The sequence below is a fragment of the Schistocerca nitens genome, chromosome 6, assembly GCF_023898315.1.
Source record: "Schistocerca nitens isolate TAMUIC-IGC-003100 chromosome 6, iqSchNite1.1, whole genome shotgun sequence".
NCBI classification, from domain to species: domain Eukaryota; kingdom Metazoa; phylum Arthropoda; class Insecta; order Orthoptera; family Acrididae; genus Schistocerca; species Schistocerca nitens.
The window spans coordinates 50,408,910-50,421,880 of NC_064619.1; the positions used below are offsets into that span (position 1 = coordinate 50,408,910).

Below are 12,971 nucleotides of genomic sequence, written 5' to 3' on the forward strand. Positions count from 1 at the left end.
CACCTATCATGTGCATCATTAACACGTCTACATCCGCACACACAGTACATAAGCAGCCTATGCAAAACTTGGGCCAGTATTGCATTCTATGACACGACAAACTGATAAACAAACAAGCATCCGTTTGTGTTATCAGCAGGCTTCCATGGACCCTGTTGCAGCTGGGACACTTGTAACAATCTTAAGCTAAGCTATTTTCTCCAAAAACGGAGATTAGGCCATTACTCCACTGGCAGTCTCATATATAAACCTATCTACAATTCAAGTAAACTAGTGTTTATATTCTTAGTGCTGTACAAATGAAAATTTGAATGACACAAAGCAGAACACCACCTGCAGAGCTGTATCTACAAACCCTGTAAGTAGAAATTTCAACTATTGTTATTTTACAGGAAATCAGGAAGTGCTAGAGCTGTTATTAACCTCAATGTACTGTGTAATATGTAAAACAAAATAGTATCCACATAAATTTGTATTTCAGGGGACTGAAAAGAAAGGCAAAATATGAAAACCATCATCATCATAGTAAGGAAAACTGTTTCAATGTGGAACGTTTGCTTCATATAAACATTTTTAGTAGGTGGGGAGAGGGAGATGGGGGGGGGGGGGTGAGAGAGAGAGAGAGAGAGAGAGAGAGAGAGAGAGAGAGAGAGAGAGAGAGAGAGAGAATGATTTAAAATAAGTAGGGCATAATAAAACTCACATCACCAGAGTATCTCCAAAACGAGCTCTTTAACCGATCTTTTTATATAAATAGGAAATATTTACACAAACCATACCAGTCAGTTCTTATATCTAGCATAGTTCATTTCTTTAAAAAAATTAAGGCCACTTTGTATACAGCCACACAACAGTGCAGGCTCGATGTTTTGAAATTACAGATATGATGCTGACATTTAAGAATCTGAAACTGAGATGTCATGGTACTTCTTAACAGATCACATTTTAAACATGAATTAATAATACTGCTCACATTGTCCTTGGCAGGAATAAGCGTTATGCAGTAAGTGAAGAAAGATATAAATATCAACAACAGCACATATTATCAACTTCCTGTGATGCTTCAGTCAGTAATACAATGGAGATTCCCTTGATAAAGCCTCTCTGTGCAGTCTCTATAATTTTATTTGTGTTATCTGGAATCTGCTTGCAATGTTATTCACACACACCCGTAACCATTATGATTGCACTGTACACACAAGAAGTTACTGTACACGTCTTTTTCTCGCAGTGGCAACAGTCGATATTAAATCTTCTTCAGTTTTCCTGGGGTGTAACCAAACTGTCTTGAAGGCAACACATCACCAGTGTTGGAACTAGTTGTCACCTTCATACTAGTAACGAACTTGATGTACTAGCTGGGTTACCTGTAATCACTGGAACATTTCCCTCTTTCCACGTTATTAAAACATGTTCTGGCAATTGCGATGACTGGAAATGGTCCTTCAGAAGCATCTGTGAGTAATTACAATGCATCTGGAATGCTTCATTCTCCCTTACAGGATCACCACAAAGCCTGTACAGATCTAAAAAAAAAAAAAGGGAGGGAAAATTGCAGTCAGAATTTTGAGAAAATAACACACCAGTGCTGAGTTAATATAAAACATGGAAAACCATCGGAGGAGGAGATGGTCCACACTTCTTGCTGTTCCCCTCAGTATGCAACTCTTCACTTAGCTACCACAAAAATATATACAAAATCTTGATGCGTACTATTACTGATAGTCGTTTTACAGGACTATACCTCACAAATTTTGATGTCAGGATACTTTTTGGATATCAAAAGTCTGAATTCACATGACATGACAAAACAGTTCAGTATGCAATATGAGGAAGTACCTTTAAGTAGAATTACTTTCAGGTAAGTTACTTATATTTGAAGGGAGACCTTTCTTCTGTGTGTGTGTGTGTGTGTGTGTGTGTGTGTGTGTGTTTTTTGTCTACATGAAATTACAACAATAAAACAGTAAAGAATGTTATGGTGCTGCAACACTGCATATAAATGTTCAAAAATAAGGCAGAACATATGAAAGGGATATCTAACAAATTCAGTGAAAAATATTTGTTTTAAACTACAATCCTTCATCCAAAAACTATTGATAAGTTTGACTCTTTCACACTTTGTACACAAATAAAGTTGCAAAAGAAACCAAACAAAGACATCAAAATCATTGTTTACAGCCAATGCAGAGGCTCCTGTGTATTTTCCTGTTAATGTTGAGATACTGGCACCAAAAATGAAACACTTTGAAATACATCACAAAGCAAGTGTTAATTCATATTTAAGCTGAGAAAACAAAAAATCAATTTGGTAAACTTTAAATTGTTTGTAAAACTCTACACAATGTCTTAACAATTCAGTATGAAATGAAGCCCCAACACAGTGTGGTCAGAGCCTCCATACCTCATAACTTGGCATCAAAGCTGATCTGGATATTTCTCTCCATTTGGTTTGCATGTGAGTTCACAAGCATCGACAGTGGGGTGCTATGAAGTAACAAGCTGCCACTCAGCTGTAGCCCAGACATATTCAACTGGTGACATGCAGACTAAAGTTCAGTAGCTTTCATTCTTTGAATTCTTGTGATGCAACACTCAACAGAACTGAATGGGCATTATTTTGCTGAAATATGGTGTGGGGAGCTGCAATACCTCAGGTGCTACAAAAGTTCATATTAATGCAGTCTCCACTAAAGCACATGTTGTAGTGGGACTACACTGGGAAAGGGTGGGGGCGACATTTTGCCATTCAACATACAAGTGACATTGTTAGTATGTCTACTGCAGTCTGTAGCACTTCAAAGTTTCTGAACAATGGAAGCCGACTATTGTATGAATAACATCCATTCATCTCCCAGTAGACAAATCTGAATCAGTGCAGAAAGTTTCAAATCCATTACAGTGCCCCAATGTTGTCAAAAAATACTGAACTGTCTGTTATGACCTTGTGTTCAGCTGGCAGTCATTACATGCTGTGATCACATTATGTTGTGCTGCATACGAGTCTCTCATATCCACTAGGTCCACATAAACACTACTTACAGTGTAGCAATTATTGTACAGACTGAAGCCATGTTATGGAAACCGGATCATTCTGCACACTTTACTCTCTTCACATGCTGATATGGGCCCTGTGACATTAATGAGGCATACTGGCACTTCCTTTCATGTTTCTACTCAGTATTGTCATCTTCACTGGCTGACAAAAGTGTAATACTTACCTTCTTGGTCCTGAAGGGAGTATTTTGTGGCATACTATGTATGCAATTTGTGTCGGGACTCACTAGTTATTTGTGTTTCATCACTGCTAACACTGGATATCAAATAACATTTTGTGCAGTGATATTGTAAGAGCAATTTCTTTAATGTTATTCCAGTGATTCGCACAAATTAACAAAGTCAAAGAACCTGTCTGGATTTGTGGCAGTTTAAGACATGACCTAGATGAAGAGGAAAAACTGGTACTTTTAAAGTTTTCCAAATTAACATCTGGCATGTCTGAAAAGATGATTGTAATATGTGTTTTACAAGTTTTGAATATGGTAGTGATACAAACACTTTAAATGTGAAAATCATCTAATAGTCGAGGGTTGCACAGTGAGTAATGGAAAGTTGAATATTGGGAATTGCTAGTAGACACATGAAAACAAGTGAGTGGATCGTGAAACAGAGAGGTGGACGAGACGTAGCCCAAGAAGTTTTTTACTGGATTCCAAGAGAAGATGAAACCACTGAGACGACGACGATAACAGGCAGGTTGGTGACTTTGAAAATCATGCAAGAGCAAGAAGGGTACATACAGGTTGTTACGGATATAGGTACAGATATTGTGACCATTGGTACCTTAATACATAGGTTTTTTTTCTGTATCTAACAATCTCCCCGCAAACATTTCACATAATTGACTACCTTATGTTTCTTCACGGTTGTAAATGCACGGTGGCGTGGGCTACGACTATCAGTATATACTAACTATTTAGTGCCCACACTTGGATACTTGACCTGCTGTCCAGGGGAAAATAAAAAATTAATGGCTTTCTGTGACATGTGTACCTGGATGTCCTAACCAACCTAAAGAACAAACTACTTATGAAAGCTATAATTATTAGTCTGCAAATGAAGTAAATACTGATGCAATGTTAATCAGTACACTGTCCTCGGTCATCAATAGAATTATCTGCAAATATACCCCTAACACTCTGTAATACTTGGAAAAGTCTGGAGTCAGCTTTTATCCAAATAATGGCTGTAGATAATGTAGTATTATCATTGAACAAGCCATTATATAAGACAGTTTCAGTTTAAATTTTGCTAACCCACATCATTTAAGCATTTGCTACAATGGAAAAGTACCGTTTATATATTCTGTGAGGGTAACTGAGCTCTGCCTTATATACTTATATTAAGCATGCCCCAGTGATCCTTTCCATCCTCCATTCCTTTAGCTACAGTTTTCAGCAATCATGTGAGAACATGCATCTAATCATTCTGTCTTCATTTCACTATGTTTTTTTATTAGATATTATCTCCCACTGGATTGTTGCTGGGAGTCTTCATTTTTTTCTGATTTCAAAGTCTCCTAGAACACCACATTTCTAACTGTTCGTCTGTCTTTCTCTTTATCTGTATTTCATGCCCATAGCAGAGTTACACATCAAATACAGTTCTTTTTTTCCTGGCCTATATTTTTGGATGGTAGCTGTTTCTTTTCTATAAAAAAACTGTTTTGCTTTCAGCAGCTGTTATAATGTCTGTCTCACTTGCATTTTCCTTCTGATGAGATTAAAAAAATTGTCCACCTCTTTGACCTCACTCACTTACCGTAATTGAGCTTCTCCATCCAGTAGCGCCCCCCTCCACCCTCCCCCTACAAAAACAATTATTTTGTGTGCATGTTATAGAAATCACCAAGCATGTTTCGTTTCATTTTATTGAACACCTGACTCAATGTGTTTTCACTTTTCATGGCTGCTGCACTATCATCAGCAAATCTTTTATTTTTGCGATGTATTCCAATTTCTATCTTCCCCTACAGTTTTTACCATCTACTGCTCCCTCTAAGACCACAGAAGTTATTCCCTGATGTCTTAACACATATCCCCCCTAATTGTCTGTTTTTTCACCTGCGGTCATCAAATAGCTTCAAGGAGGCATTTTAACTGCACAGTTGCAATAGGTACAAGGTGTAATTGGAAAGTTTTAAGAATGGATACGCTACTGCTAACTGGTTTGGCGGGCAGGTACACAGAGAGTGGTGAGTGAGTCATTGCCTTGTCCTTGAACGCCCTCTGACAGGACGCTGTGTTTCCTTTATACAGTTCGTTGTGGCAGCTGGTTGAGTGTGGGTCTGTTAGGGCTTGTTGCCAGATTCTGTCTGCATGAAAATGGATGTAAAAACGGAGCAACGAGTTTTTGGAGATAATTGGGCCAGACAAATGTTTTTGTCTGGTACAACATCTTTAAAAATGGCCGCGAATCATTTGAAAGTGAACCATGGTCTAGCCGTCCTTCCACCTCAAAAACAAATGAAAATGTTGTGAAAGTTTGCAACTTAGTGCACTCTGATCGTAGACTTACAATTAGGGAGAAGGCTGATGAACTGAAATTAAGTTTCTATGCAGTTCAGTCAATTTTAACTGAAGATCTGAACATGAGTCGAGTGTCCGCAAAATTCATTCCAAAAGTATTGTCAAGTGACCAGAGACAATACCGATTCAAAGTTTGCCAAGAACTGATTAATCGGACTAAAAATGACCCAGATTTGTTAAATAGGGTAATTATAAATGACGAATCATGGGTATATGGATATGATCCTGAAACCAGAGTGCAGTCGTCGCAGTGGTAGACTCCAGGTTCACCAAGACCGAAAAAAGCACGGCAAAGTCAGTTGAAGGTGAAGACAATGTTGGTGATTTTTTTTTTCGATTCTACCGGTATTGTACATGTTTAATGCAGTGGTTTCCATTGCCTTCTGTCTGCCTGCTTGGCCGGGAGGTAATGTGCTTGCCTCCCATGCAACTGGCCCAGGTTCGATTCCCAGCCAGGTTGAAGAGATTTTCTACGCTCGTGCACTGGGTGTTGTGTTGTCCTCATCATCATTTCATCCTCAGCATCGGCTGCAAGTCGCCCAATGAGGCGCCATCTGAAATAAGACTTGCACTTGGCACCGAACCCGAATGGGACCTCCTGGCCAACAATGCCATATGATCATTTCATTTTTTTCATTGCCTTCTGCATTGTCATGCCACTGATCATTGTTGATTCTTCTGCCTTTTAGGGGGAGTTTCACACCCCAAGCTGAAGAGATCGCCCTGAATCTCTGTCCGCTTCCTGCTGTCTTTGACAATGCTGTTGGCAGAATGAGGGTGACTCCTTACAGCACGAGTCTTCAGAGACAGGCACCTTGTCAACAGTGGCTGGATCCGCACATCAGAGTATGTGACCCTGGGTCAGTAAGGTCTGGCCAATATGAAGCCGACAGAGGGCAGTAGATTCCCTGTGAGAAAAACAAAGGGAAGACTACCACATGGTTGTTGTCTCCTTTACGATTCACAATTTACTCAGAGAAAAAGGGGTCTATAAAAAGATCACTGACTGTCCAGTGTGGTGAAAGTCATGCAGGAGATCCTGGCTAGTCACAACTAATGGGTGTGGAGGGTAGCACTGGTCGACAGCCTGAAGACTACTCAAGGGATTTTGCAGATTAAGAACAATCTCCAGTGCAAAAACACAGGTGGCTGAGGGGGACTCAAGCTACAGCCACCAAGTCCGCTGTGAATACACTACATATTGCATGTGTGCCAACAAAACCAGTGTGACTGTTGACTGTAGAGACTCCGGAAATGTGTCAAGCATGTCCAGGAACAGTCGGAGAAAATCCATAGGGTTTACTCAGACTTTCGACCCAAATGAGAGGTCAAGCCAGATCCATTGAATGGGTACACACTATGGGGACGCACAGGATTTCTCCCAGGACAAGAGGCGACAGTGGGGGGGGGGGTGGGGGTGGGGGGAAAGAGGAGTTTACAGCAGTGACTCTTATGCAAACTGCAATCGTGACTTCAGACCTTGGCCTTTATTGTGGGCGGTACATCTTCCTGCTAGGAAAAAGGGCATGGTAGGTGTGATGCACAGGAGAGCTGTGAATATGTACTGCATAGATAAGCAGCAGTTGTTGGTACTCAATATGTAGGGAAGGAATGCCAGACTTTATGAGCAGGCTGTTCGTAGGGCTTGTACGAAAGGCACCTGTTGCAAAAGGGGACCCACAATGGTGTACTGGTTCTAGAATCCACAATGCTGAAGGCGAAGCTGAGCCGTATGCCCGGCCCCCATAATCAAGACGCAGTAGGATCAAAGATTCATAGAGCTGCAAAACTGTAGTGTGGTCTGCTCCCCAGCTGCTGTTACTAAGACAGCATAGAGTGTTAAGTGTAACCAGGAAGTTCACTTAAGATGCGGAAGCCACATCAACTGGGCACTGAAGACCAATCCTAAAATATGATAAGACTTCATCAAAGTGAGTATTTGGTCACTGTGGCAGAGTTCTGGTTGGGGATGAACAGTACGAAGATGAAAGAAGTGCACTAAATGTGTCTTGGTGGTGTAAAGCTGGAAGCGATGGGTGAGAGCCCAGGACTGAACCTTTCATATGGCACCCTGCAGTCAGCATTCATTAGATACAAAAGTCATCAGCATACAGGGAGGGTGAAACTGTAGACCTTACAGCTGCAGTTAAGACCATTAATAGCCACTAGAAAAGTGGGACACTCACTACAGTGTCCTGTGGGACCCCATTCTTTTATATATGAGGAGTAATATGACAGCAGCAACTTGAATCTGGAAAGTTCGGTGAGGTGAGAAGTTCCAGAAAAAAATTGGGTGTTGGTCCTTGAGACCCCATTCATGGAGAGTAACTAGCATGTCGTGATGGCATGTGATGTCATAAGTCCTATGCAAATTGAAGACGACAGCAATAATATGTTGACACCAGGCAAAAGCTGGCCAAATAGACTCTTGGTTGACCAAATTGTCAGCAGTAGAACAGCCTTGGCAAAAACTGCTCTGGAAAAAAGACACCAAGACTCAAGGAAACAACACAGTCGTCAGCTCACCATACATTTGAGCAACTTGTAGAGAACATCAGAGTGGCTAACTGAACAATAGGTGTCCATTTCCAGTGGGTGTTTACCTGGTTTCAGTACTGGGACAATTACACTTTTTCGCCATGGGATGGGAACTCGCCCTTATTCCAGATATGGTTGAAAATGGCAAGGAAATGATGCTGGCAAACCACTGTAAGGTTTCAGGTGATGTGTAATAAATGGCAAAGGAAGTCAATCTACCCACTGTTTGTGGACATGAAACACAGTCTGATAATTCTCAGATGCAGAGGCTTGAGCATAATGAAAAGCAGAATGTTCAGCAATAGGATGTGGATCAGCATACACATTACCATTCACACTGACACCTAGTACACCCATGGGGTACTGGTGTCCATAAGGTGTCGAATCTTTGCCCAAACTTGCAAAGAAGGGCTAAGTGATCCAATGGTAGCAACATACCACTCCTAGCATGTTTGTTTCTGTCATTTTATGAGATGGCAGACCTGGGCAAGGAGCTGTTTAAAGGCAATGATGTGCTCCATCAACAGATGCTTACAGCACTGGAGAGCCCACTTGCGATCTCTAATGGCCATGGCAATTTTGAGGGTTCTCCAAGATCTTCCAGTGGGGGGATTCCGAGGAAGAGGGGATAGCTGAGTAAGCTGCCGATAGAATGGATGCTGTTGCACGCTGATAGAATGGATGCTGTTGCGCACTGAACAACCTCATCAATACCTCCATGTGGCGGGCTGCAAAGGTTGACGGCAGTTGTGAAAGCATCCCAATAAGCCTTGGAGATAGCCCATCTGGATGGATGCCCACTTAAGTGATGCTGAGGGAGTGCCAAAATGATCAGAAAATGGTCACTATCACACAGGTCATCATGGATACTCCAATGGGGGAAGACCTAGGCTGCAAATGGAAAGGTCAATGGATGAATAAGACCAATATTCCACACTGAAGTGTGTGAGAACATCAGTATTCAAGAGACAAAGGATGAGGTCCGCGAGCAAGTTTTCAACAGCTTTACAGCAGCCTGTGGTCATAGTTCCACCCCACAAATGGTTGCACGCATTGAAGTCACGCAATATTTGAAAGGGTGGGGGGAGCTGAGAAAACAGTGCAGACAACACATTCTGGGACACTCCATCGTTGGGAGGGAGATACACATTGCATATGGTAAATTCCAGAGATGCCTTCACACAAAGAGCCACAGTCTCCAAAGTCATACTAAATAGCACGTGTTTGCTGTAGGCAGAATGCAGAACGTGTGAGAAAACGCCACCTAACGCTCTTCTGTAGTCAGTGAAAGTCTCATGTCGTCGAGTGGCCCTGACGGCCAAGTGTTCAAGACACTGAGGGTGATGGCACGGTCACTAAAGATTATCATAGTTGTACACTGTGGGATTGTAAATGCTCATATTTCTTCTTGGCCTTTTGACATGTGGCGTGGTCAAAGGTCTTGTATTCATGGATATCCTTTTCTAGTTTAAAATGGTGCAGTCTGGGGAAAAGGGCTCCCTGCAGTTGACAAAGATGGGAAGAGGAGTACAAGGCGCATTTGTGTGCAACTGACATCCACAATCCCTACATATGGGGCTGGCATTGCCACACGATGATGTGTCCAAATCATATGCATTTGCAGCACTGGGAGGAGGAATGTACAGCTTGACATCACAATAATACACCATCACCCTGACCTTCTCTGGCAAAAAGTCACCTTCAAAAGCCTAGATGAAGGCTCAAGTATCCACTCTGTCATGTTTGGCCTCCATTGGATACAATGGACAAATGCACACCTCATTGCTCCGGATTAGCAGGCAGCTCATCATCAGTCAGTAAAAGGAGATCTTAATGGAAAATAATACACTGTACCATATTCTGACAGCTGCCACTTTCCCAAACCTATCCTCGAGGTGTTTAATGAACAAGAATGACTTTGTGGTAAAAAGGAATCTTCGTCCGTTCTAGAACAAAGTACTGAGCGGTGTATTTCTCACCTTGTCTTTGAGCCCTACGTCCCTCCTGTGGCACAGCCAGGCAAAGGGTTGTACTTCTCTATAATGTAATGTGTCTTAGCTTCAGAAGTGACTGCTGGGAAAGTGTGGTCACCAGCAGAAGAAAGCTTAATTCACTTCATGCTAATCTTCTGCCACGGTCCCAACCACTCCGAATAGGGGCCCTCCCCACAGGTGCCACCCAGCCACAGCAATGGTTACTTGATTGGTTAAATGTTGCCCAGAATCCCTGTACTCCAGCCATGATGAGCACATACTACCTGGCTTGAGTGGGGAGATTCCAGCTTGGCACCAGTAGTGCAATCCTGTGTTGTCAGGGGGCTACAACCGTGCACGTACATGACGATTCTCCCACAACGAATGGAATGGTTATTGTGCTAGGTTTTGGGCATAGTACCATTGCAAGAAAGAAGGCTGAAAAGCACAGAAGGAGAGAAGAGCGCAAAGTTGAAATATACGCCACTCTGGGCAACGTTCCTTACATGATCCGAACTTATGTAAAATTTAGAAAAGAAGTAGCAAGTTAAATCCAAAAAGGGGACCATGTAATTAATAATAAAATGTTGTAGAAGACCGGAAGGTAAGAAAATGAGTGTCCAAAACACACACCAGATCTAAGCACGATCGGCACTAAGAAGACCATCCAATGGAAAGGTACAGGGGGGAGCGGGGAGAAAGACAGACTTGAAGCACAGAAAAGGAAGTAGCACTTCGAGGAGTGAGGCCCCATGGTGGGCAAGCACATGCCACATACAAAAGAGATGCAAGCCACCTGGAGGGGACTTTTATACTCAACTTTGTACCCCTAATGATACATTACCTTCATCAGTTATGTGTTAACTGCACTTGGAGCAACTTAATCCACAGCAATATATTAATCAGCTTTAAATGACAAAATGAAGATAAATCTATTCAGTACATAATTAGATGTATAATGCTTATTTTAACATTCGTGTATCCCCAGAGATGTCATCACATACCTCCAGGGATAGTGGTCCTTTCCGGAGGTAGCATACCCCAGTTGTATACGACTGCTTTAGTTCAACCTGACTGGTTTCACTCAGAAGAATGAATGGACATCTCAGCAACTAAAACACTAAAATGTGGTTTTAGTTGATAGAATGAATACAAGGTCCAACCAACAGACTAATTCCACTTGAAAAGAAAAATGAATAATGCATTTGTAAAACTACAAGTGATTATGTTGGTTGTTTTCAGTTGCTTTCACAGAGTGGTCTCACTCTAAAGAAAGAATTATTAATAACAGTCCACCAACTGATACATAAAACTATAACAACTAACAACTGCTTTCATTTAGCTGTCCCATAGACTGGTATCATCCAAAAGAAGGATGGATACTTCAACTAATGCATAAAACTACAACCGAATGGGTCAATTGTTTTCATTTGTTTGCTCTCATCGCTAGTGAGCCATATAGTGATTATTAATTATCAAGTGTGTGGCCAGTACATTACCCTGTTTTGATCTTGTATATATCTCATGACATTTTTCCTCCCTCCTTTCTCATTTAACTTTTCTAAATCTCTTGATGACATTCCTGAGTGCCCTATATTGTTGCTGTCACGTACCATATTTCTGTCGTTTCTTTATTAATTGCAGTATCTCATTTGTTATCCATGGCTGCTGTTTTCAAACCTAGTACATTTCTGCTGTATTTACTACATTTCTCTTAAAGTCATTTGATCTGTTTGACCTTTTCACTCTTTGAAATGTTATTTTGTCACATGTTCTTTCAAAGCATGTCTGAGGTTTCTTTAACTTTTCTCAGTCTCAGCATTTCACCTGAGATCTTCTCTGATTCCTGGCCTCTTCTTTGTCCAAGAATTTCGAAAAGTGTATTCACAACATCTAACTGCCCAATGCAGAATTCTATAAATCTTTCTCCCCTGTCATATTGCTTGCCAATACTCAACTCTCCCACTATCTTCTGTTTCCCTACCTTCACTGAAAAGTGCGTTTCCAGTCTCTCAGTAAGATTAAAATTGTCCTCTTTAACATATTTTACAAGTTAAATAATATTATCATTATTGTATATCAAAACAGTAAAGGGTTAAATATGGACTGTGATGCAAGTACTATGTGTTTAACTACTCCTTATTGTTAATGGGAGAAAATTCGGAGAGGGGAAATAGCAACTTTCCACCCAGCCCACAGACTGCCGAGCCCCATCTTCATCATATAGTGCTGGTATTTAACGTGTATTTTAAGCAGTCTGTGCCGACATACACTGAAGATATTTTTGAGTATATTCTTGATTAACACTGATGACAAATGAATTAATAGGAGAGAATGATTTAAAGCTGACTGAAGACACACTGATACTAGGAAAATTTGCTGTATTGTGTGGATGTAACTATGAACAGAGAGACATAAAATATAACTAGAAAAGAGAAGTCTATACACCACAGTGTGGGCAGCACTTGGAATCTCAATGAGTGAGAGTTTGTACCTTCAACATTATAATACAGCATCAGGAGGGCCCATCCGAATGATATGTAGGTCTCTCCTGCATTTCATGTGCATGTTATTTCTACATTTTTGGGGCTGGTAAATCATGGCACTCGCCTATTCTGGGTTTAGGAAGGACCACCGTTCACGCTGGTCACTCTTCTAGGCCAATGGTTATTCTAACACAGGAGTTTGATCTGGCTGATGGTCACAGAAGAGAAGATTTTCCCAATTACAGAAATTGCACTAAAGCAATTGAAGAACTTGTAGTGAATGGATAATTGGAGTCAAAACACTGATACAGTACACAGTGGCAGAAAAGATTCTACCTTGTACAAAACAACCAGATACAACTGCATTCAGAACTGCTTACATCACA

The 12,971-nt window shown here is 41.1% G+C and overlaps 1 protein-coding gene across 2 annotated transcripts in view; it reads right to left on the reverse strand.

The window, feature by feature from the left end:
- Positions 1-728: 728 nt before the first annotated feature.
- LOC126262837 (MAU2 chromatid cohesion factor homolog) overlaps positions 729-12,971 on the reverse strand; it is a 199,358-nt gene continuing 187,115 nt past the window's right edge. The window contains exons 10-11 of one of the 2 annotated variants that reach the window (XR_007546764.1): positions 11,104-11,219; positions 1,389-1,526 (exon numbers count right to left, since the gene is read on the reverse strand). Coding sequence is in view for 1 of the 2 variants with exons in the window: in XM_049959694.1 (XP_049815651.1) it covers positions 1,330-1,526 (197 nt within the window). In the remaining variant the exon portion in view is untranslated. Of the gene's footprint in view, positions 1,527-11,103; positions 11,220-12,971 lie in introns of both variants that reach the window. The other variant, XM_049959694.1, reaches the window with a different exon arrangement.